At 54.0% G+C, this 25,942-nt stretch overlaps 1 protein-coding gene across 1 annotated transcript; it reads left to right on the forward strand.

Moving 5' to 3' along the window:
• Positions 1-528: 528 nt before the first annotated feature.
• Positions 529-18,030, forward strand: DIPK1C (divergent protein kinase domain 1C). Its single transcript, XM_069568313.1, has 4 exons — positions 529-799; positions 10,187-10,858; positions 14,031-14,195; positions 17,409-18,030. Exons 1-4 carry the CDS (start codon positions 596-598, stop codon positions 17,709-17,711), a joined length of 1,344 nt encoding a protein of 447 aa, XP_069424414.1. The 5' UTR covers positions 529-595; the 3' UTR covers positions 17,712-18,030.
• Positions 18,031-25,942: the final 7,912 nt, after the last annotated feature.

Raw genomic sequence — 25,942 nt, forward strand, 5'->3', positions numbered from 1 at the left:
TTTTTCACCCCAGGAAAGGCGGTCCTGGAGTTCAGGACCTGCCTGGAAAGGGTGGGCGGGGGTCTCCACGACGTTCTCAGACTGTCCTGGACTCCCGATTCGGAACCTCGCCCCGGGGGTGCTCGGAGGAGACCCAAGTAGAGGGGACGGAGGAGTCTAGAGAGAGGTAAAAGTGGGTGCAGCCCCAGCAACCAGGGGTCGAAGCGGTGGGGGAATCCGTGAAAAGAACAGTCGCGCGTGTGGACAGAGGAGCCGGGAGTCTGAACCCGGGAGAGCCTGAATTCTGCTCAAGAAGGGACTGGTCTTCTTGGGGGAAAGGTGCAAAGAAAGAAAAAGTGGAAATGGTGGCGGGGTGCGGCGCAGGGCGCGCGGACACCCTGTGGCCCCCTGGTGCTCCGGCCAGCGCGCCTTGTGCCGGCGGGACTCCGCACCCCACCCACCCCCTGACGGGCCGCGCCGGCCACCCGGCGGCCTCCCCTCCCTCCCCTCGCGCTGCCTCTCCCCCGCGCCCCCTCCCTCGCCGGGCGGTGGAGCCGCGGAGCCGGGACGCGAGCGCGGGGCGCAGGCGGCGCGGGGCGGGCGCGGCGGGCGGGCCATGGCGCGGGCGCGGGCGGCGGGCGCGCGGGGCCGGCCCGGGCGCTGCGGGCTGGGCGGGCGCTGCGGGCGCCGCGCGCTGCTGGCCTGCGCCGCGTGGACCGCGGGCTGGGTGCTGGCGGCCGCGCTGCTGCTCCGCGCGCACCCGGGCGTCCCCTCCGAGCGCTGCACCGACGAGAAGAGCCGGCGCATCCTGGCCGCGCTGGTAGGTGCCGCGGCCGCACTGCCCCGCGCCGCGCGCCCCGGGGCCGGGGTGGGACGCCCTCTGAGGGTCCTGGGAGCCGGGGACTCGGGCGCGGCCGTGGATCCACTGGGAGGGGGTCCGGACATCGGGCGTGGAATGCCCGAAGCGCCCCACCCGGTCTCCAGCCCGGGACTCCGTCCGGGAGTCCTCTGAGTGCCTGGAGGGACGTCTTCCCCCATGTCGCCCAACTGGTCCTTTGTCCAAAGATGCTCTTCCTGCCCGACTGTTCTCCCGCCGGCCCCGAGACCCCGCTCCTAAGCGAAGTTTACGGGTCCGTTCCCAGCCTTCCGACTCGGACCGCGGCGCTTGGGTCGGGCGGGGACCACGCCTCGGCCCCTGGGGTCCCGGTTCTCTCGCTCAGCTGCCATTCTGCGATTCCGACCTGGGCTGCACCTCGCCGAGCCCCCTGCAGACGGCCAGTGGGGCCCCTTCCTCCGCGCGCCCCAGAGCCAAGGCTCTCCCCGGCGCGATCTGCGGGACCCAAGGCAGAGAGCGGTCCGGCGATCGGGAGCGCGAGGGAGGCGGCTCGGACCCCGGTAGACCTCGGTGCTGGGGTCCTGCCTGCCGTCCACTAAGAGGTGAGGGCGGGGGCGCCCTTTAGATGAGACTCGCAATTAGAGAGAAAGAAACGCCCCCCCCTGGCGGGCCCCAGCGTTCACCCGGCCCGGGTTGCGCTCTTGGTTGATTCCAGACGTTGGCTCCTCAATGGTCTCTCTGTTTGGTTGGAAAGATTAAGCGCATTAGGAGACTTGGATAAAACTACGAATCCCTAGAAGGAAAGCCAAAAAAGGTGAAGGTAGCGGGCAACGATTGTTGTATTGATTGCTTATTCACTTCCCAGAACAGTGACCATCTAAGTATCTGGTGGGAAAGGGGAGCTATTTTCTAAGAAAATTTCAAGAAACGCATGGGAAGCTTCCAGCCCAGTTGTGTAGTATGGGTGAGCCTTTGGGGACTGTAGGATTTCAGAACGTGGTAGCATAAAGGCTTTGAAATAATTTTTAAAATTTATTTTATTTATGGTTTTGCCAGGTCTTAGTTGGGGCAGGCAGGATTGTTTTTCTTTCTTTTAGAAAACAGCAGCAGCTTTATTTCAGGAAATAATCACCTGCTATGCAGGATCTTTAGTTGCTTGGCAGGTGAACTCCTAGTTGAGGCTTGTGGGATATAGTTCCCTGACCAGAGATCAAACCCAGGTCCCCTGCATCGGGAGTGCAGCGTCTTAGCCACTGGACCACCAGGGAAGTCCTGAAGTAAATAACATTTTAAAAGTGAAATTGTAAAAACTAAAGAAATGAGGTGAAATGGACAGGCTGCACCAAATCATTTTCCCTGATTGAGTCTGACGTGTTGTCATGAATGGATCATCTCACGTTGGTGAGAGGTGAGATACTCACTGATTCCCTCCATCCTATCAATGGAATTCCCTGGTAGCTCAGACGGTAAAGCGTCTGCCTGCAATGCGGCTCGGGAAGATCCCCTGCAGACGGAAATGGCAACCCACTCCAGTACTCTTGCCGAGAAAATTCCATGGATGGAGGAGCCTGGTGGGCTACAGTCCATGGGGTCTCAAAGAGTCGAACACGACTGAGCGACTTCACTCACAACAGCCTTTTTAGGTTAAAATAAAAAGCAAACAGTCTTTTCATTTCTTTATGTTTGGTTAAGTGAGAGAAGGCCTAATGGAAATTAAATAGCCTACTATAACTTTAGTAATCACTAATCATAACTTTCCCAGCATTTCAGCTCATAAATTAAAACCAGTTCTGTTTGGACGCTGAACCAGGATATCTCCCGTGGCAGCCAGATGGGTCTTTTTTATTCCCAAGAGATGGGTAAGGAGAGGGTGACAGGTAGGAAGGCCAGAGGGTCCCAAGCGGTAGGAGGAAATAACTGCAAGTGGCAGACGCTTTTCCCTTCTCTGTTGAAGAAACCCATTCTGCCTAACACTAACCTTTTATTTTATTTTCGCAAACTTTGGGCTGATAATGGCTCAACAAACATCATGTCAATTGTTTTAAGGCCAGGGATGACACACATTGTGCCATCCTATCTCAAAAATGCGCATTGTGCGAGAGGGGCCTGGTGAAACTCCTTCAGCCTTGAGGTGTTTCTTTTATCTGATTAAAAGCTCACTGACAGACATAAAATGCCTTGCTAAAAACTAGCAGGGGGGTACTCTTTCTATCCACTTCTGATGTCTATGGTGGAAGCTTTGCCTAACTCTATTGTACTTCCATAAAACTTGGCTACACAAAAAGTTCCAAGTATTCAAGCCTCACCTCTGACCCTGGATGGAAATCCTCTCCTCCTGAGGTCATGAACACATGGCTTGCAGTAGCAGGCTCTCATCTCTGCCTCTGAAGGCTGGCAATCTTTCCAGCTGCCAAAAAAAACAAATTGAAGTAGTGTGTCTGGCTGTCTGATTAAAGTTCACCCACCCTGCTCTCAAATCAGGGGCCTGATTTGAGGGGCCCCTCACTGGGAGGCCCCCTTTGAGGCTGCTGTTCTCAGGATCCAACTTGCCCTCTCCCCTCTCCATCCTGGGTTTGCTGAGCAGAGCACCGGGGCTCCCTTTTGCCCAAGATGCTGAGGTTTGGACAGGACACCGCTCTCCACGTTGTAGACTATGCCAGGCCCTGGCTGCCATGCAGAGGCAGGCATTGTGGCACTGAGCTCTCCCAGGACTGAATTGAGCCTCTGTCTCTCGGTTCCCCCAGCCCTTTCAATTCACCCTGCCTGCCTTTTATCCTTCATAATAAACTGGCTGTTATTTTTCTCACGGCCCTCCAGACTCTCATTAGCTTTCACTCTGAGTCCCAGGACACCAAAGGAATGGCTGCAGCTGAGCCAGTGGGAGCCCCCTTTTCTGGGGTGGAGCCAAGGGCCTTGTGAACCCCTGAGCAGTTCCTGGGCCCTCTGGCCAGGCAGGTGACACTGCTGGCCTGTGGCAGGTTGGAGGCTGTGGATGAAGCTGAGGTGCTTGTGCCCCTGAGCCACACCCCATCTCTGGAGGGGGGCCCCCCACACACCACTCTCAAGAGGGAGTTTTGGAAGAGCCAACTGGAGTGCTTCCAGAGCTGATCTTGGGTCCTCCAGCTTTGGAATTTTCTAGGCAGAGGGCAGCCCTTCTTTTTACTGTGGCTTTTCAGCACATCGCATAATCAAAACATTTCTGTGAGGTTTCTAGAGCCCTGCTTTCCCAGGGAACTGTGTCAGGAGGCTGTGCCGGAGCGTTGGGTCTGACCATTGATAGGCCTGGCTTCCGGTTCTGCGGGTGGAGCACTCCTTGGGGAGGTGGGGATGGGAGGTGTGGGAGCCGCGGATGCTCACAGGGGCCGGGCTCTGTGCTCAGTCCTCTCACACGTAATATTTCGTCTAATCTCAACCCCTGGGAGCCAAGTGCTTTTATTTCCCCATTTCACAGATGGTGAAATCGAGCCCCAGAGAGGTGAACTAACTTGTCCCGAATCACCCAGTGACTGTGCCGTGGAGCCAGTACGTGACGCTGAAAGTAGAGACACGGCGACACCACTGGCTTCTCCAGCACTGAAAACCCTAAGGGACAGCTGGGCCTGAGCTTCCCCAGCAGCTCAGGCTGGGGTAAAGAGCCTGCCTGTCAGTGCAGGAGAGCTGGGTGTGATCCCTGGGTTGGGAAGATCCCCTGGAGAAGGGAAGGGCAACCCACTCCAGTATTCTTGCCTGGAGAATCCCATGCACAGAGGAGCCTGGCAGGTTATAGTCCATGGGGTCGCAGAAGAGATGGACGCTACATAGCGGCCAAGCAGCGACAACAACCCTCCCACAGCACGTCACTTTCAAAGCATCTCAGAAAGTTTCCCACAGACTCTGCTATTCAGAAGGTTATATGCCCCTTTCGGCTAGTTAGGTCTTGATGTGCTTTCATTTAGTTGCCTGCATGGGATTTCTTTTCAACAGGACTGGCTTATCTGTCTTTGCTCTGAGAGAAACCCTGGCCCAGCGGGACTGCGGCATCCAGGGCACTCGCCGAGAAAGATTGTATCGCAGGGACTGAGCCTGCTTCCCTGAGCACCCTGGCCATGTCTGTGACGTCTGTCTTCTAAGCTGTCCAGGGGTCAAGAGGGGTTGCAGAGTGGTCTGGCTAATCGCACAGCGTAACTGTTCCATTGGGGAAATCCACTGTGAGATATGAATGCTGCTAACCACATAGGAACTTAATGCTGCTGAAAAACAAAAAAGCAAACACACAAAAGAAAACCCAGCCCTTAGGCGTGACTTCTGATACCCTGTCACCGGTTTCTCAGACTAGAGAGGAAAGGGTTTGTTTTTGTCTGAGAACCAAGGCAAAGAGAGAGAGACAAGCTGGAGAGATTCTACTGCTGCTGCTGCTGCTGCTGCTGCTGCTAAGTCACTTCAGTCATGTCCAACTCTGTGCGACCCCATAGACGGCAGCCCACCAGGCTTCCCCGTCCCTGGGATTCTCCAGGCAAGAACACTGGAGTGGGTAGAGATTCTACCATCCACCACCAAAACAACGCTTCCTACAACTGGGACTGTTAGGAGTGTGCGTTCTCACAGCTGCACACAGTCTGTAAGAAATATGGGCTTCCCTGGCGGTTCAGATAGTAAAGAATCTGCCTGCAACCTAGGACACCCACGTTTGATCCCTGGGTCAGGAATATCCCCTGGAGAAGGGAATGGCTACCCTCTCCAGTATTCCTACCTGGAGAATTCCATGAACAGAGGAGCCTGGCAGGCTACAGTCCATGGGGCCACAAAGAGTTGGACATGACTGAGTGATTAACACTATAAGAAATATGAATTCACTGTCTCATTAATTTTTTTTAAAAAGTGCCAGTTAACTACAATGAGACTTTATTAACTTGTTTTTTCCCTAGCTTATCTTAAAGTCTGATACCTGCAGATTTTGTGTGCACACACATTTGGGTACAGAAGTGTACCTGTTCAAGCTGGTTCTTAGGGCCTCCATCTATTCAGAGGAAAGTGATTTTTTTTTTAATGGAGTCAAAGTATATAAAATACATCTATTGAGTTAAAAAATTAGCTATCTCAGTAAGGCATGCTGCTAAGAAAATAATTTCTCTTGTCTCTAACACGATGACCACTTTTAGTTGGCCTGTAAACTTGTAATCTGTAAGTTTACTGCTTCTTAAGTGCTGAGCACAGTCTTTCTCTGGATTTAGTAGGCACAGGCATGCATCCTGATGCTACAGACTCACTTGGTAACCACATGGGCCACAGAAGAGATGAATGTTACATTCTGTTTCTGAAGAGCAGGGACTGATGCGCCCAAAGTGCTTCATCATTAAGGAGGAAGACACAGAGCTGCTCTGTGCTAACCACCTTGTGTACACTTTGCTTCAGTGTAGACTCTCTCCTACGACAAATGAGGTGGAAACCCAGTTCATCACCGCTAGTAGCCGGCGGACCTGGCAGCGTTCTAGGCACCCAGCCCAGCCTCTTCCCTTCCTGATTCAAAGCATCCCCCAGGCATCTGGGAGGCAGGCTTATATCTCAACGTGCTGATGTTCAGAAAACCAGCCAAAATTAATGATCCCCTCCCAAAATCAGTAGCTGTTATCATTGTTCAGTCGCTCAGTTGCACGCGACTCTTTGCCACCCCATGGACTGCAGCATGCCAGGCCTCCCTGTCCTTCTCCATCCCCCGGAGTTTACTCAAACTCTTGCCCTTTGAGTCAGTGATGCCATCATGACCGGCAGACTACATGCCACATTTCCTGCAACGCTTGTGTGGAATTGCCTTCTAAATGTGCAGGGGTGAGTCTCATATAGATTCCATTTGAATTCGGTTTCATGGACGCGGTACAGTTTTGTAGAAAACACAATGCTGTGGGGAGCCAGTGGGGGCAAGATGGCATAGAGACTCAGGGGGCGGGGGGCTTACTGGATGGAACCCGGGGTGGAGGCGGGGAAGGACTCCCAGCGGCAGGTGAGGTGGCCGCCTGGGGAAGGCGGAGTTGACCCTTGCAGGGGGAGGCATTTTGTCAGCTGTGGACTTTCGGCAGGACACACACTGGCACTTGCTCTAACCTTGCCCAACCGTCTGGTCCTCCGAACACACGAGCAACTTTGCACGTCTGGGTCCCTGTGTCGGTGGTTCCCAGAGCTCTCCCTCCTCGTGCACTAGGCAGACTTGCAGCTCACCTTTCAACACTGGGCTCAGGTGCGTCCCCCCAAGAAAGATGCATCCCCGGCCTTCTGCCTTCTAATGACCAGGGCCAGAAAGGGCAGGCCCTTTCAGTCTAACTGCCAGGGCCTCTGCACCCGTGACCTTGGTTGACCTTCACAGGTCTCCCGTGACACAGCGTTATCCTCCCAACATTACAGACTTGGAAATGAGCCACACGCCAGCCCCAGGTACAGCCTGGAGGCAAACCTGGTCTGCCCCAGAGCTGAGCCTGGCCTCCTTCCTTTTGCGCTTCACCCTGCTGTCATTCGGGAGTCCTGGAGGCAGTCACCTCGCTGCGACTCCTGAGCCCAGGTCTGTCACCTGATCGTGGCCCAGCTCATACACAGCACTGCTAACGGGAGGGTGGCCAGGGGCAGCCAAAGCAGCTTGCCCAAGCCCACTCCCTGCCACGGGTATCTCTTGCAGGCAGTGACAATTTTGTTCGTGGTTCCAGACGCAGAGAGTGAAGGCCCCGGTGGTCACACCTGACCTTCCGGGCTTCCACTCCCCGCGCTGTGGCTGGGCCAGGAAACGTGTGTCTCCTCCCCCAGGTCCCGCCCCCTGCAGGGTCCTGACAGTCAGGACCCACCTCCTGCCCAACTCGCTTCTATCACCCACTTTTCTTTCTTTTTCACAGTTCTGCTCTGTCCCTCGTAGAAAAGCACCTTTGATGACACTACAACTTTGATGACACCCTAAAGATGACTATGGGATTGCATTAAACCATTTTGGAGCTACTCAAAGGGGATGGGGGCCTTATAAGGCAATCGAGAAAAAAAAATAATGCCTTTTCTTATCAGGCTTGTTACAGAGGTACGAAACTGTAAACACCAGATAAAGTAGGAAGAGGCTGCAACGAGTAACGTGAACACCCCATATTATTTCTGTCTTTCTATCCTGAGACCTTCCATCGTTTAAACCTTTCACCCCCACTTTGCATGCATTCTCAGTCACTTCAGTCGTGTCTGATGCTTTGTGACCCCGTGGACTGTAGCCTGTAAGGCTCCTCTGTCCATGGGCCTTTCCAGGCAAGAATACTGGAGTGGGTTGCCATGCCCTTCTCCAGGGGGTCTTCCTGACCCAGAGATTGACCCGTGTCTCCTGCATCTTTGGCATCCCAGGCAGATTCTTTACTGCTGAGCCACCAGGGCAGCTCCATCCCCACCTTCCCTCTAAGATTATCCTGAAAGGGCTCAGAGGAGCTGGAATGGGCGGGTGCTTTCCTGCAGGGCACCACAATATGGAAGTGATTCCGAGCAGAGAGAGTCCACCACTCACAGGGTCCTGATCCTCAGCTGCTCCTCTCAGGACCCCAAACCTGGAAAGAGGGACGAGGATGAAGAGTAAAAGGAAGGCATTTGACCAAAGTTGTGTTACATTAAATTGCAAGACGAACACTGCATTAAGCATATTTAGAACAGTTTTGTGGGTGTTTATGAATACAGCTGCATTACGGGTGTTGGTGTTCCAAAGACAAAAAGCCGGCAAACAGGGCGGCATTGTTCCCAAGCTCCGGGATCAGGACTCCATCACTTGCACCTTTGAGTTCGGCAAGTGTGACACCCCCACCACCTAATACAGTGTTTGGAGGTCTAATGCCGGGCAAAGGAGCACTGGCTTGCAGGAGCACCCTCAGCAGGAAGCTGGGGGTCAGGTCAGATAGCGTGGCTTGGGCCTTTTGGACTGTTGTCCAGTTACTGCCTGAAAGGGTCCCTAAAATCCAGATACTTGTTTTAAGAACCAGGAGTATAGCTTTTTAATAAACAATTTCGGTCATATGAACAGTTCTCTGAGAGTAGTTATAAAGATCCACCATCCCTTGGCCAATGCTCTGCAGCCAGGCCTGTTTTGGAATTCACACTGTTTTGGGTGTTAGATAATATGCAGAATATATATTTATACCTTCTGGTGAACATGAAGATATGCCAGGAATCAAACAGATCCAACTAATTAATAATTCTGTAGCAAAGTGTATGCAAAGCCACATGTCAAATACATTCAGACTATAGATAGCCTCATCTTCTGGGTTGGGTTTGACACTCCATGAGAGTGAATGAATCACGAAAAACTTGTTTTCAGGGTCTTTTGGACTTTGGGATTGTTTACATACCCAGGCATTATTGGAGGTGCATTATCTGACTTGAAAGATCTGTTTATAATCCACTTGGGTTAATAAAGCCAACCAGCACAGAACAACCAGAAAGTCTGACCCGCCTTTGCCCATGTGGAAGGAAGATGCGTTGTGGGGAACAGGTGGGCTCAGAAAGTATGCTCAGTCCCTCATAAAAGTGAGTCCAGAGGTTTAGGTTTCCTGAAAAAGATAAGAAAGAGAACAGAGTCACACATCCCCCTTTGAATCAGTCTCACAGAAGTGCCTCCGGCTCCCCTACTAGGTCTGAAGGGCGAGGCCTGGATGGACCATCTTCTTAGGAGAGGTGTTTGCAGTGTGGTGGGATTGGGGGTCACCACTTCCCCCCACGGGGCAGGAGGGCCTGCGAGCCCCAAAGCTTAGGAGAAACTCCCCTCCTGAGGGCCCCTGAATGCCTTCCTCACCACCACCAGGAATCCAACACCTTCTGCTTGCAGAACTCACCCTGCGGGCTCATCTTCTGAAGGCGCCGCGGCCTCCCCTGCAGGCCTGCGGATGCTGCCAGCCTCCAGGCCTGTTCTAAGTCCTGCTTCCTGCAGCAGGCACTGTGGAGCGGTCCCACCTGAAGGGTTGTTCCTGGGGTCACTCTCCAGGGCTGGCTGTGCTGTTCCTGGCAGGCGGCTATTAAAAGCTCTCCAGGTGACCCCTACGTGAGCCCAAGAACGGGGAACCACTGGCCTGGCTCCGTCCTTCCACTGACAGTCCAGGACACCCAGCGGAGAGGCCAACTGTCTTTGCCAGCATCACCCAGCTCAGCAGGAAGGATGGGGCAGGGACGGGTCAGTGGAGGGGGGCAGGGTGGGCACCTGCTTCCTAAGACCTGGTCCTGGGCCTGATGGAGAAAATAACAAACGGGAGATTCTATCACAAACCTTTCACTTCATAATTCCTCTCTGCCCCGAGTAGCCCTGTGGTCCGCATGCCCAAGGGGTCTCTCCGGGACTGTCAGGAGCATCCTGGCGCGAGGCCCAGCCTCCGCGGGCTGACCCGTGTCCCTTCCTTCCAGTGCCAGGACTACCGGGGCGGCGCGCTGGGCGGAGACCTGTGCGAGGACCTGTGCGAGGCGGGGCAGCTGCGGTACCGGCGCTGCCTGTACTACGAGCGCGGCAAGAAGGTGCTGCAAGCCGACTGGCGCGGCCGGCCCGTGGTCCTCAAGTCCAAGGAGGAGGCCTTCTCCAGCTTCCCGCCGCTCGGCCTCCTGGACGGGCAGCCCGAGGCCGGCGGCCAGGACTTGCCGGAGGCTGAGCTGCTGGCGCTGGCGGCCGGGGAGGCCCGGAGCGCGCTGGGCCTGGAGCCCGCCGAGGGCGGCCTGGGCCGGCTGGGGCTGGCGCGGCGGGGCCCCCGGCGGCGGGGCCAGCTGGCCAGCCTGTGGGCGCTGCTGCGGCAGGAGGAGTTCGTGCTGCTCAGCCTGCTCCGCGGCCGCAGCCCGCACGCCCCGCCCGTGCTGGGCTCCTGCGGCCCCTTCTACGCCGTGGAGCACCTGGCGGCGGGCAGCCCCGGCCACCGCGCCCTCTTCCCGCTCGGCCCGGACGGCGGGCGCCGCGGCCAGGCGCGCGCGGTCAGCGGCGTGGCGCTCAGCTTCCTGGACATGGTCCGCCACTTCGACCACGACTTCGCCCACCGCCTGCACCTCTGCGACGTCAAGCCCGAGAACTTCGCCATCCGGAGCGACTTCACGGTGAGGGGCGGCCCGGGGGGCGGCTGTGGGGTCCGCGGGGGGCGGACTTCTGTCCTGGGGGTCCTAGACCAGAGGGATCTGAAGCCCCCGGGAAACCCTGCGGCGTGATGCCACCTTCTGGCCTGGACAGCTCCGACCTGCCGGACCGCTGGAGGTGGGAATGAGCGCATTTGAAGGAGGAAGGCGCCTGGCACCCGGGAAGGGAATGGTAGGGCAAGCCGCCACAGCAGAGGCTCAGTGCGTCTTCCTCCACTGCCGCCCTGGTTTCTCCCAAGCAGCTTAGCCCCTTCCTTCCTGGGGCTAATGCGGCTTCAGGCGGTGAAAAATCCGCCTACAATGCGGGAGACCCAGGTTCGATCCCTGGATCGGGAAAATCCCCGGGACAAGGAAATGGCAACCCAGTCTAGTGTTCTCGCCTGAGAAATCCCATGGACAGAGGAGCCTGGAGGGCTACAGTCCATGGGGTCGCAAAAGAATCGGACACGACTGAGCAACTGCACTTTGAGGAGATGAGGGAAGGCCAGCCTTTGGGGGCTTTGGTACAAAGGTCCAGGGGGCGGAGACGCCGGTTTCCAGCCGCCCACACTCCGTCACCGCAGGCCACGGTCTCTAGTTCTTCTGGAGGTTCTCATCTGTTCCCCTTCCCTGGGTAAACTTCTTCTAGAGGGACAGCTGAATGCTGCTTTACGCAAGAGAGGATTCGTCCCCTGGTGGACACGTCAGCCTCCGTGCTGCTCTGCAAGTGGCAGGTGAATTTTATGTCCCACTCCAGGCGTGCAGTTTAGTCACTAAGTCGTGTCAGACTCTTTTGCAACCTTGTGGACTGTACCTTCCAGGCTCCTCTGTCCATGGGGTTTCCCAGGCAAAAATACTGGAGTGCGTGGCCTGCTCTTCTCCAGGGCATCTTCCCAAGCCAGAAACCGAACCCGAGTCTCCTGCATTGGCAGGCGGATTCTTTATCGCTGAGCCTCCAGGGATGCCCCCACTCCAGGCAGGGCAGGTGTGCAAAGGATTAACCAAGGTGCGGAAGCAGCAGGAAGACTCGGACTCCAGGGGTGGGATGTAGCCATCTGAGTTTGGAAGCCAAGCCCTCCAAGCGATTACTGATGTGCTCAGTGTGAGAACTAGAGAGCTAGGGGACCAGCAGATGGGTCCCCCTTTGGCCCATGTTGCAGTGTTGCCCGGGTGGATGGAGGGTATGTCTCCCAGGTAACCTGTAAGAACTGATGACCCGCAGCCATTCACTTTTTTCAGGTCCTCCCTTGCGGGTCTTGAGAATTTGTCCAGTGGTTGCAAATGAACTAGGAACCCCTCTTTACTTCTTGCTCTCAAACTGCTGCCAGAAAGCACGCTTCTCAAACAGATTTCCTACTCGAGAGGCACAGTCTTAAGTAGAGAAGGAAATAATTCTCACCAGTCCTTTCCAGTCTGATGCTAGGATGGAGTCTGATGATGATGCAAGTTAGGTAACTTTGTGCAGGAAGAACTTTAAGATTCATCCTGATGTGACCTAAGAAGCCTCACACAGGTTTTTCTGCTCATTTTGTTACTGTTCTTATTGTAGGTGCATAGTTATGCTTCCAATAGCTGTAATCCATTCTACAACTACACTAAAAATTAGAAAATAAATCCTGCTCTTGTTGGGAGATGAGACAGAATCAGAGCTGAAAGAGAGAAGTATCAGAGAGTGGAAATTCCACCAGGGTCCCAGAGGAAGCTGGGGAGATGACTAGGGATTATCAAAATAAGAGAAGGGTCTTGCAGCTCCAAAAATAAATTATGAAAGACAGTAGACTCATTATTGGTAAAGAATCTGCCTGCAGTGCAGGAGACCCGGGTTCAGTCCCTGGGTCAGGCAGATCCCCTGGAGAAGGAAGTGACGTCCCACTCTAGTATTCTTGCCTGGAGAGGAGCCTAGAGGACATGGACAGAGGAGCCTAGAGGGATGCAGTCCATGAGGTCACAAAGAGTCGGACACAACTTAGTGACTAAACCACCACTGACATATTTTTAGTGTATTAACCAGGATAAATAATGAAAGGAACTGTTCTTTTGGCTAAAGAGATGGAGAAAATCAATTAAAATGATAATTTCTGTTTGCAGTGCCTGAATTAGTAATGAGGCAAAACTCTCAAATAGGGAAAAGTTCCCTGTTCATTTTTTCCCTGATTCTCCACATATCTTGAAATAAATTATTTTCCCCCCTCTGTTTTACTGAATAATCCCCACGAAACTACTGCCTTCTGGCATCAATCTTGAAGGAAGAACAGAAGCAACAGGCTGGGAATGTGCCTCCTGACTTCGCATGGATTTGAGGAGAAAATGAACCCTTTTTTGAGATGCTACCAAAGGGAGAAAGCTGGTATGTTGAGGCTGACCTGTGAAGGCTTGTGAAATGCCACAGACTCCATCAAACTCATCCAGTCTTCTAATAGCTCTTTAATGCCTTGAAGCTATACATTGCCTGATTTGGGCAGAGTCCAGGTTTTCTCAGGTTAGAGCTCATCTTTTTGTTTTTTTCCTAATTCAGGTGGTGGAGGAAAATCTGCATAATTTAGACTTTTTTTTTTTTCTGGTTTTGAAACCTTTTGGGTTGAAGCCAGGAAGATAAATCTGAAATTCCAGGGGGTCATCACATTTTCATGCTGATAGTGGGACTTAGTTTTTGATGCTGTTGCATCTGGGTCCATAGGTATTGATCCTAATTCAACCACTTTGGCCCTGCCACTTGCCCCTGTCAGCTGGAAACCAGTCAACTCAATAACAGGTCATAAATAGACGAGGTCCGCGTTGCCTGCCTCATTCTCCCCATCACACCCTCGACCTGCGCCTTGAATGTAGTTTTCGTTTGTTGCTTATATTCATAGGAATAAATGACCTGTGTCTCATAGTCCTGAGCCTTGAATGTCAGAAGCCAAAGTGGTAAAGCAGTGGAGGGGGAAGTCAATTCATTTGTGAGAACTTTCAGAGATTCAACATTAAGATCTGAGAAAACTTCCAAAGCTGCAGAGCGATCCTGGTCCCACGTTCCCAGTGGTCCTTCTGCAGTTAAAGTCTGCAGCCCAGCCTGTGCCAGCGGCCGTGCATCCCCAGCACAGCCCGGCCCTCCTCCCTGCGGCCAGAATCCCGTGCCCCCGTTCCTCCTGATAGCCGCGTGCTGTTTCTCTCGCAGGTGGTGGCTATCGATGTGGACATGGCTTTTTTCGAACCTAAAATGAGGGAAATTCTCGAGCAGAACTGCACGAGGGATGAAGACTGCAATTTCTTTGATTGTTTTTCAAAGTGTGATCTGCGAGTGCACAGGTGTGGGGCCCAGAGAGCCAACAGCAACCTGCAGGTGAGCAGGCCGTCCTCTCCGGGGGGGGAGGCCCTGTCCTCTGGTGGGGGGGTGTCCTCTAGGGGGGGGCCTTGTCCTCTCTAGGTGGCCCGTCCTCTCTGGGGGGACCCTGTCCTGTCAGGGGGCCATCCTCTCTGGGGGGCCATCCTCTCGGGAGGGCCCATCCTCTCAGGGGGCCCTGTGCTCTCTGGGGGCACCTTGTCTTCAGGGGGCCATCCTCTCTGGGGGGCCCTGTCCTCTCTGGGGGGCCATCCACTTGGGAGGGCCCATCCTCTCAGGGGGCCCTGTCCTCTCTGGGGGGACCTTGTCCTCTGGGGGACCCTGTCATCTGGGGGGGACCCTATCCTTTCTGAGGGATACTGTCCTCTCTCAGGGAGGGGACCGTGTTCTCTCTGATGGCCCCTGTCCCTCTTGGGGGGGCCCTGTCCTCTCTGCAGCGAGGGCCCCTGTCTCCTCGGGTCCTCTGCCCCCCACTCTGTGGCTCCTGCCGATGTACCTGGAGGTCGTCGCCCTCTCCCCACCAGCTGGGCTCAGTGCGTCCAGTGAGGGCAGGGATGGGGGAGATGGGGATCGTTTGTTCTTTGTCATCTACCTGGGGGAGGGGCTGTGGGCCAAGTGACCCCAGGGGGCTAATGAATGGTACTCCCAGCACGGCCATTACTGGGTCCCCCACAACCATGGGGGTGTCTGTTCTCTCTGGGCCTAATTTCTACATCTACACACACACACACACACACACACACACACACACACACAATAGGCACTTCTTATATCAAACTAAACTCCAGATGGCTCAGATACTTACACCTAAAAAATGAGACCCTAAATGTTCCAGAAAAAACTAGGAAAATTGAAGATACCCTAGAGTTTGGAAGGCCTTTCTAAGCACAGAACAAAGCTCAGAGGCTCTAAGAGGAACAACTGACACATTTAACCATCTTACAAAAATCCCCATGGCAAAAGCAAAACAAAATTACAAAAAATTTGAGAAATTTAAAAGTTAAATGAGAAAACTGGCAAGCTGTCTGCAGCTGCTCTCACAGATGAGACTAGAGGACAGAGGTGGCCTTTACGCCCAGCTGCAGAGATTCAGTGTCCCCCAGGATCATCCTTGGCCCACCAGACATTCTCCACTGTGGTTACCCCGCATCCCAGGATCAGTCTAGTGACTGGTCAGAGGGGGAGGAGGGAAATGCAAAACCCAGCCCCTTTGGCCTCTATAAGGAACAACTCTATAGGTCATCCCAGCATCAGAAGTTCACCTTCTCCCTCAGTTTCATGGAAATATGGTTCCTGAGAACGCCCCTCAATAAATCCCTGCATGCAAACCTCCATCCTACAGTCTGCTCTGAAGGAAACCAACCTAAGCAAGGGGCCAGTGTCCTTAATATATAAAGAGCATTTACAAATCAATATGAAGAGGCCAACAACCTAACAGAAATGTGGGCAAAGTATATCAACTTGACCAGTCACTGGAAAGGAAGAACAAATACTTTCAACCTGACTGATAAGAAGAGCGATACAAATCAAATAATTTTTCAATTGACAAAAATAAAAGACAACACACATTGTTGAGGGTGTTCTTAGTGTATGTTGCTGTAAGAGTGTAATAACTTGGTACACTTTTTATGGGGTCAGTCTGGTAATATCTGTCAGAACAAAAATGTGCATACCCCTTAGCCCATAAATTTCATTTCCAGAAGTTTTAGTCATATTCAAAAGGAAAATGACATCTGAAAGATATGTATTACAGCATTTTTCATAATAGCAAAAGTTAGTGAGCAACCTAAATTTCCATCAGTAGGGAACAAGCTAAATAATTTATGATATGCATTTGAGGTACAGTCATTAAACAAATGGAATACCCTTGTAGTGATTTGGAAGGTCTCTCTGATGTTTGGTTAAATGGAAGCTATAGAATAGTGTGTGTAATACACTCCCATCCATGGAAAGTAAAAGAAAAAGGAAATGCATGAAACAGTAACTCACCAGAAGGACATTCAAGGGAGTGGGTGCCTCTCAGAGCTGAGAGCTGAGTGTCTGGTTTTTAGGAGTTGGATGGAGCTTAAGATTAAAGCCTAATTGGTGGGACATTTTCAGTGTTTGTACCTGAAGATGCGTTATCAATTCAAAAGAGAAATAAGAACATTTGTTTTTAAATAGAATCCTCATCCTTGCAGGGATTAGTAAATGAAAGTCAAAATTATTTGTCTCCCATGAAACAGTAGATTATAAAATTGAGGCATTTGTTAAATGAGTATAATATAAAGTGTGATGTAGAAAAATAGAGCAGAATATTAATTATGCATGAATTGTGCTCCATCCAACAGGGAGAAAACCAGGAAGGCTGTAAAAGAGCAAAACAGCATGTTTAAATTGAGAATTTAAAGAGATCTTCAGCCCCAGTAAATTTCATACCCAAGGAGAATTAAAGACTATGAGAGAGAGACTTCACTTTTACTTCTCCTAAAATAAAACATCTTAAAGGCTTCTTGGGTTTCCTGGGTCAGGAATTTCCCCTGGAGAAGGGATAGGCTACCCACTCCAGTATTCATGGGCTTCCCTGGTGGCTCAGATGGTAAAGAATCCACCTGAAATGCAGGAAACCTGGGTTTGCTCCCTGGGCTGGGAAGATCCCCTGGAAGAGAGCATAGCAACCCATTCCAGTATTCTTGCCTGGAGAATCCCCATGGACCGGGGAGCCTGACAAGCTACAGCCTAAGGGGTGGAAAAGAGTCTGGACATGACCGAGTGACTAAGCACAGCACAGCACACAAATGCTCCTTTAAAGAACTAGCCTCTCCCTTCCGATATACCTTTTTCCCAGGGAGCCGGAAAGTACTATCACATTCATATACCCCTTGTTACCAGCGTGTCGTGTGGCCTTGGGGACCACCTGCCAAGTGGTGATGACCGTCACTGTCATCAGCCTTGAATGAGAAAGTGAGGCCTGTGACCACAGGGCTGGCAGCCTAGGGCCGCCCAGGGCCTACTCCTTAAGCAGCGGTTCCCGGCTCTGACTTCCTGCTGCAAGCTCCTCAGTGGTCTCTGAGCATCACCTGCAGCTTCCCCTGCGACATCTCCACCCCTGCGGGACAGCCTTCTAGTCTCCAGTGGCGCTGGGCGGGTGGGGCTCCGGGAGAGGTCCCCGGGGAGGGACAGGTGCAGGAGGGACCCCCCACGCCCTGAGCTGATAATCCCCCTCTCCCCCAGGTGGTCTGCGACAAGATCTTCCGCCACTGGTTCTCCTCGCCCCTCGGCAGCTCCGCGGTGTCAGGCCCGCTGCAGGGGCAGCTGCGGGCGGCAGTGCAGGAGTGCGCGGCCCCCGGCACCCAGGGCGCACCCCGCGTGCTCGGGAGGCTGCGAAGCCTGCTCCAGGCTGTGCTGCGGGAGCTGCGGGATGGCGAGGAGCCGCGCCCCGGGGTGAGGAGCCGTCTGCACGGGGACCCTCACCGTGGGACCCCCGGCGCTGCTCGGAAGGCCCCAGCCGTCTTCGGCAATCACCCCTTCGAGTGACAGGAGGGACGGGTCTGGCGCCGGGGTCTCCCCTGTGCGGGAGCAGGAGTGCCCACCAGGCCCTGCAGACCCCCAGTGCAACAGTGTGTACAGGAGTGTGCGCATGCATGTGCACGAGTGTGCGTGAGCGCATGGCCGTGAGAGTTGTGCAGGTGTGTGGATGTGTGTAAGTACGTGAGTGTGAGCAGATGAGTGTCTGGGGCATGTGCTCCTCTGGGCGTGGAAGGTGCTGTCTCTGGCGGGTTCTGGAGCCTTGGGTCTCCTGAGCAGAGTCACCTGTGTTTTGGAATTGAAAACAATAAAATACACAAGTCTGGGAGCTGTAGTCTGTACTCTGAGCATTTGGAACAGTTTATTGTACTTTTCGTTTTGAGGAATGCATGGCTTTCCTGGATTGTAAAATCGGGAGCACCTCTTATCTCAGTCTGTCCTCCCTCAGAGCAGGGCCTGCAGGCTCGCTGTGCTCGGGGGCAGGAGGGCCAGGCGGTGGGTGCCAGCAGTGTCTCCCGCTCCAGTGGAGACCAGGCCGCAGACCTAACGTCCGGCATCTGTGTGCAGAATTGCTTCTGGTGGGCTCCCGACCACTGTACTCTGCTGCCAGAGACCAAACGGAGGGAATCACGTCCCGGTCTCTCCCTAGTCAGGCAGCTGAAGCCAGGTCAGACATCTGTTCATCTTGGGGAGACATAGTTCTAGTTCACATATGGGGACCGTGAGAGCTCAGCAAGCAACTACTGGCCACCCTCAAGATTAATCCAGAAAGACGCCAAGAGAGGACAAGGGATTCTGTTGAAGGTTTACAAATAGAAGACTAATTAATCTGAAGTTTTAAAAGATCACTGTTGTTCAGTCGCTAAGTCGCGTCGACTCTTTGTAACCCCATGGACTGTAGCCAGCCAGGATCCTCTGTCCATGGGATTCAACAGGCAAGAATACTGGAGTGGATTGCCAGGGGATCTTCCCGACCCAGGGATTGAGCCCATGTCTCCTGCATTGGCGGGTGGATTCTTTACCACTGAGCCACTAAGGGAAGCCCCATACTCCAATGAAAGTTTTCTTTGAAAAAGAAACTAAGTTGGAATCTTTGGGCTGACTTCTTTGTGGGCTTCCCAAGTGGCACTTGAGATAAAGAACCTGCCTGCTAATGCAGGAGGAAGAAGTAATGCAAGTTGGATTCCTGGGTCGGGGAGATGCCCTGGGGGAGGGCATGGCAACCCACTCCAGTATTCTTGCCTGGAGAATCCCATGGATAGAGGCATTGTGGGCTGCAGTCCATGGGTCACAAGAGTTGACATGACTGAGCGACTTAGCACGCACAAATTCTTTGTCCTTTATTTTCCCCGACAGAGACTAGAGAGGAGAAGAAGGTTATGCACCGTACTTGCCAAGCAAGAGTCAGGACAAATGGTCAGTTCCAATTTTCTCAATGTATTAACACAAAAAGTACACAAGTCAAGCATTTACCGAGTCATTTATGAAAAGTGAAAGTGGCTCAGTCATGTCCAACTCTTTGTGACCCCCATGGACTTCTCCAGGCCAGAGAATACTGGAGTGGGTAGCCTTTCCCTTCTCCAGGGACCCTTCCCAACTCAGGGAATGAACCCAGGTCTCCCACATTGCACGCAGATTCTTTACCAGCTGAGCCACCAGGGAAGCCCAAGAACACTGAAGTGGGTAGCCTATCCCTTCTCCAGTGGATCTTCCTGACCCAGGAACTGAACCAGGGTCTCCTGCATTGCAGGCGGATTCTTTACCAACTGAGCTATCACGGAAGCCCCCATTTATGGAAAGGTATACTTACTGGAAATTACAACTTCCTTGGTGACTGCCAGGTGGTTGGTCAGCACATTTCTGGAGAACAAGGAAACAGCACAGAGAACTTTCTGGAGAAAAGCACCTTGAGAAACACTCCCCTCTTCATTTTTATGTTGTTCCAAAGCAGCTTGTCATCTGGATAGGGTTTCACAAGAAGGGTGAATTTTCTCTTAACCACTTAAATTATTTTCTCTCTTTGGTCCCAGTTTTATTTTACTGTCCTTTATGTCGGGACATACAGATTGGCCTGGCGTTTGAATGATAGTAAGTATGCACTTAATGGAAGGCTCCCGAACTTGGAGCCAGAAGCCTGGGGCTAAGGGTCTGGTTCTCACACTAACTAATTGTGTAACTTTAGATGAGGCAATTACTTTTGCCTCAGTTTTCTCACCTGCAATCGGTGATGTAAATGTTCCTTGGGAATCGAATGAGCTAGAGCAGTCCAGAGAATTAATGCACAGATGCAAACATTCCCCTCTAAAATACGTGTGTTTTAATCCACTTTAGCCATTTAAGTCAATCCCCTTCTGGCCCATGCTATTGAAGGAGGCTCCCCAAAGATCAAGGACACAGCAGAAGAGGATGGGGGCCGGTGAGGTCTCTGGAATGGCCCTTGGTGGGGCTGGCTGGAGCAGAGCTAGGAAAGGCTCATAAATATTCCATGAAAACAGCTCTACTTATCACCAATTTTTAAACTCCCCAAAGTCAGATTTTTCTCTCATCTTTTCATTTTACAACTGAAGAACCCTTTCTGTTGTGTCAAGAGTAAGGCCTGCCTCATAGAAGACATGCGGAAAAGTGTAGTGGTTCCAAGTACAATTCAATCTTTATTACAACTTCTACAAAAGGCACTCGTACTGTAGCAAACAGGGCTTCCCAGGTGGCTCAGAGGTAAAGAATCCACCTGCAGAGCAGGAGACACAGGTTCAGTCCTTGGGTCAGGGAGGTCCCCTGGAGGAGGGCACGGTAGTGTGCTCCAGTATTCCTGCCTGGAGAATCCCCATGGACAGAGGAGCCTGGAAGGCCACAGTCCATGGGATCCCAAAGATTTGAAGATGACTAAGGAACTAAACAACAACAAAAAGCTGTAGCTAATATGGAGAATGGGCCCAGACAATCCTGGAGGGAAGAGTGCTACTCGGACCCAGTGCGGCATAAAGGGGGGTCTCAGTCACAAACTCGGAGCTGGCAGATACACTGGAAGCGTTGCCATCGTGGCAGCTCCCTCTGAAAAAGACTGGCTGACAGAAAACGGTGGAGCAGGGCTCCTCCGTGGGTCATCCTGGAAACATCTGGAAGCATCTACAAAGTGGGAAGTTCCTGGATGTGGAGTCAAGAGTCTCTGGGGCCGAGACTGCACTCCAAGAGCTGGAGGACAGCATCTATGTCTGTAGTAGAGAGGCCCTTACCACATGGCTTCCGAGGGCCTCGGCGGGTGTGAGGCCTCCAGCTGGTCTTTCCTCAAGCAAGCGCCTCTGAGCTGCAGGGCACTGAGTTGGTTTGTCCATTAAGGACATAAGAATGGCTGACGGAGCACTTCTGCATAGTAAAAACCGAGGGACATCTGTCCTCCCAACTTCTATTCCCTGATGTCAGAGTCTCAAACTTCTGACTGGTGGTCCAGGGATCTCTCTGCCCCAACCCTTCAGCCCCCTGTCTTCGCTGAGAACTGCCCCCCACCCCACTACAGCTCCTTCTCCTCCTTCCCACAGCCCTAAGAGAATGCCCTTAGCAAGAATGCCCAGGGCAAGAACAGAAGACAGGTAGTCACCCATGCAGTGTGTGATTGTTGGTGAGGAAGGTGCCCCGACCCCACCAGGACGTTCTAACTCGCTCACTGCCAAAGCTTGAAAGAAATCTCTGGTCTGGGGCAGAGTTCAGAGTCCACTTACCAGGTGTCACATTTGAAAACACATCTTAAGAAACTGCAGGACCATTTTCAGCAGCTCTGGAGGCCTTCCCTGGAGGCTCTTGCCCCCCTTCTCAGCAGGAGCGCTCTTCTTCCCTCGCATTCCTGAAGACTGCAGGCCTCTGGACCTGATTTCCCAGTGGCGATGATGAGATGGACCCCCACCCCGTCTCATCTGTTTCTCTTCTGAGCAGGGCACCCCTGTGGGTTTTCTAGAACTGTCTGCCTAGCTGGGGGGGCACCTGACTGGCTGGGATCCTCACCTTCCTTCCCACCATGTCTTCTAGGCCCCGAGCTCCGTTTTGGAGCCTGGAAAGAGCAGGCGACGCTCCGTCATTTCGTTCCGCTTCCTACCACGTCATCACACCGCTTCCTATCACGTCATCACACCGCTTCCTATCGCGTCATCACACCGCTTCCTATTGCGTCATCACACCGCTTCCTATCACGTCATCACACCGCTTCCTATCGCATCATCACACCGCTTCCCCAAGCCGGAGGCAGTGTATCATCCCCAAGCCTCTTTTCTCCAGACTCTCAGCACTTCAAACCTTCATTCTCTGCCACTACTTTCCTTCTCCCTAATCACTTTTCCTGTCCAGCGTCTGACCAGCCTTTGAAGGCAGGGAGATGAAACTGGAGAGGTCTCACCAGGAGTCGTGTCCCTCTGAGAAAGCTACAAAATGAATGAGTGCTTTTAATCAGCACTTTGAATTACTATTAAAAGCTTCCTGTTTAACCTCTTCTCCCGCCACATCTTTAATTTTGCTCTTTCCTCTGAAACTATTTGGCTGAACCCTCTGCAAACCAGGGGATTCCCAGGTGGCTCAGTGATAAAGAATCCATCCACCAATGCAGGAGACACAGGGAACGTGGGTTTGATCCCTGGGTTGGGAAGGTCCCTTGGAGGAGGAAATGGCCACCCACTCCAGTTTCTTGCCTGAAAAATTCCATGGATGGTGGAGCCTGGCAGGTTACAGTCTGTGGGGTGGGTAACAAAGAGCTGGACACGGCTGAGTGACTGAGCACGCACCTGCAAACTGGGACCCCAGGCCCTGTGATGTCTCTGCTGTGCAGAAGCCAGGGTTGACCTGGGCACTGCCCAGTGAGGAGCGGCCTCTCTGCGGGCGGTGGGGGCCAGGTACCCTGGGGGACAGCACCCCACCCCCAAGCACAGCTTCACAGAGTCAGGGTGCCGGGAGCAGCGGAGGGGCCTCTGATCCCTCTTTCTTGCCGGCATCCTGCTCTGAGGGTGTTAACATTGAAGGCTTTCAGTTCTAAGAAGGCAAACTACGAAGCTTTTATAAGCGGTTCTGATTTATTGCGTTTCTTTCACATACGTTCAGTGGCGTTCTGCACACCTGGGACCTCACCTTGTACCCGCGCGTTTTCCTACAAAGGGGCCGATTTCTCCAGCAATGCTCGAGACAGAGAGAGGCGCGGAGCAGGCAGGGACGTGTAGTTTGTACCCTATGGCGTTTTTCACTTGTGGTAAAGAATACATGAATAATTGGCCATTTTCCGGTGTATAGTTCGGGGCTTTATTCTGTATGACCATCACACTACCCGTTTCCGGTCTGCACACTGAGACCGGAGCCGGCTCTGGGGCTGCCAGGCCGCTGGGCCCCTGGCCGGGGGGACCCTGGGGCCCTCTGGATCAGCCACCCCAGAGCAGGCTCCCGCACAGGGCCGGCGCTCTGTGAACACGGGTTTGTTTAATTCTCACCACAACGCTGAGGCTGGAACGAGCTCCTGTTAGAGATGAGAAAACATGTGCAGTCAGATCTGAATGCTGCCCAAGGCAGAACACCGGGGTCTCTTGACCTTCAGTTCCACTGGACCGAGATAAAAATGCTCCGTCAGAATCCACCCACACGTCCTGTGTGGGGCTGACGGTGGCCATGATTCCAGGACTTCGGAGAGCTCTGGGTGCCCCTGATCTGGGCCGTGAGTCAATGCTTCTCCAGGGGCCTCTCCTACAGGGGGACCTCTCTCTGCAGCTCCGGGATCTTTGGGGTGCAGGGTGCTAGGAGGACTGCTGATGAACCCAATCTCCAAGAAGGTCTAAGATGCAGGCTCGAGTGAGGAGGGCGGGGCTGGCCAAGAGTGAAGACCTTGAAGCAGGCCTGTGCGGACAGCCCAGTGCGTACGAGGCTGGGGTCTGTGTCTGTAGGAGGCAGGACCACGTATGACCTCGCCGAATCACAGCCCTCTCATCCCATTTGGTCTACCAAGTTCTACCAAGTTCTCTGCAGCACAGGTTCTTAGGAAGGATCCTTCATAGGAGTGACAGTGCCTGCCATGGTTTCAGCACTAACTGCAAGTCTGGGCGTTAAGTGAACACCTCACGAGTCCTATGCCATGTAATCCTCTCGATTCTAACAGGGAGGGATGACTAACCCACATGTTACGCAGAGCTGCAGCCCAGGGCAGAGAAAGGCCAATTGCTTGTCTAGACTCAACGCGGCTCATACACGCTGGGGGTGGTGCCTGGGCCCCGGGCTGTTCAGCTCCAAACTCTCAGACTGAGCAGCAGTAGTTCACAACAGAGTTTGGCCTTCTCATTGGAAAATGGAGGGATCACAGGCCCGAGTGTGATAGGCAGGGGTGAGGCCCGGGGACTCCCTGAGGAGGGGGGTCTGCTTTCCCAGAGTTAGGGGGCCAGAGGGACCCAGGAGGAGTGGACGTTGCACTGATGGAGCCCAAGACTTGGGCTCGAGTCCTCTCTCGCCAAGGCTGGGTTCTCGGGCCTCCCCGAGCTGTTTGGAGGCTGGAGGTCTCGTGTTGCTGCTGCCCGCCACGGCCCCTCTCACCAGCGCCGACCAGTTGCCTCCAAACCTACGACCTGGTCCAGAGTGAGATCAGGAAGAACAGGACTCAGTTGGGTGCCCTGATCCAGATGCCGGGTCAGGACAACAAGACTGCAGACTGGGAGCTCAGATTGCAGGACAGAGCACACAGCCCCATACAGAGCACACAGCCCCATACAGAGGACACAGCCCCATACAGAGGACACAGCCCCAGACAGAGCACACAGCCCCATACAGAGGACACAGCCCCATACAGAGCACACAGCCCCATACAGAGGACACAACCCAGACAGAGCACACAGCCCCATACAGAGGACACAGCCCCAGACAGAGCACACGGCCCCGGACAGAACACACAGCGCCATACAGAGCACACGGCCTTAGACAGAGCACACGGCCCTGGAGAGAGCACACAGCCTTAGACAGAGCACACGGCCCCATACAGAGGACACGGCCCCAGACAGAGCACACGGCCCCATACAGAGCACACGGCACCATACGGGGCACACAGCCCCGGACAGAGCACACAGCCTTAGACAGAGCACACGGCCCTGGACAGAGCACATGGCCCCATACAGAGCACACGGCCCCATACACAGCACACGGCACCATACAGAGCAAACAGCCCCGGACAGAGCACACGGCCCTGGACAGAGCACACAGTGCCATACAGAGCACACAGCCCCGGACAGAGCACATGGCCCCATACAGAGCACACGGCCCCAGACAGAGCACACGGCCCCATACAGAGCACACGGCCTTAGACAGAGCACACGGCCCTGGAGAGAGCACACAGCCTTAGACAGAGCACACGGCCCCATACAGAGCACACGGCACCATACGGGGCACACAGCCCCGGACAGAGCACACAGCCTTAGACAGAGCACACGGCCCTGGACAGAGCACATGGCCCCATACAGAGCACACGGCCCCATACACAGCACACGGCACCATACAGAGCAAACAGCCCCGGACAGAGCACACGGCCCCGGACAGAGCACACAGTGCCATACAGAGCACACAGCCCCGGACAGAGCACATGGCCCCATACAGAGCACACGGCCCCAGACAGAGCACACGGCCCCATACAGAGCACACGGCCCCATACACAGCACACGGCCCCATACAGAGCACATGGCCTTAGACAGAGCACACGGCCCCATACAGAGCACACGGCCCCATACACAGCACACGGCCCCATACAGAGCACATGGCCTTAGACAGAGCACACGGCCCTGGAGAGAGCACACAGCCTTAGACAGAGCACACGGCCCTGGACAGAGCACATGGCCCCATACAGAGCACACGGCCCCATACACAGCACACGGCACCATACAGAGCACACGGCCCTAGAGAGAGCACACGGCCCCGGACAGAGTACACAGCCCTAGACAGAGCACATGGCCCTGGACAGAGCACACAGCCCGGGACAGAGCACACGGCCCCATACAGAGGACACGGCACCATACAGAGCACACAGCCCCATACAGAGCACACGGCACCATACAGGGCACACGGCACCATACAGAGCACACAGCCCCGGACAGAGCACATGGCCCCATACAGGGCACACGGCCCTGGACAGGGCACACGGCCCCATACATGGCACACGGCCCAGGATAGGGCACACGGCCCCATACATGGCACACGGCCCAGGATAGGGCACACGGCCCCATACATGGCACACGGCCCCATAC

The sequence above is a fragment of the Ovis canadensis genome, chromosome 23 (genome assembly GCF_042477335.2).
Source record: "Ovis canadensis isolate MfBH-ARS-UI-01 breed Bighorn chromosome 23, ARS-UI_OviCan_v2, whole genome shotgun sequence".
In the NCBI taxonomy this organism is placed as follows: Eukaryota; Metazoa; Chordata; class Mammalia; order Artiodactyla; family Bovidae; genus Ovis; species Ovis canadensis.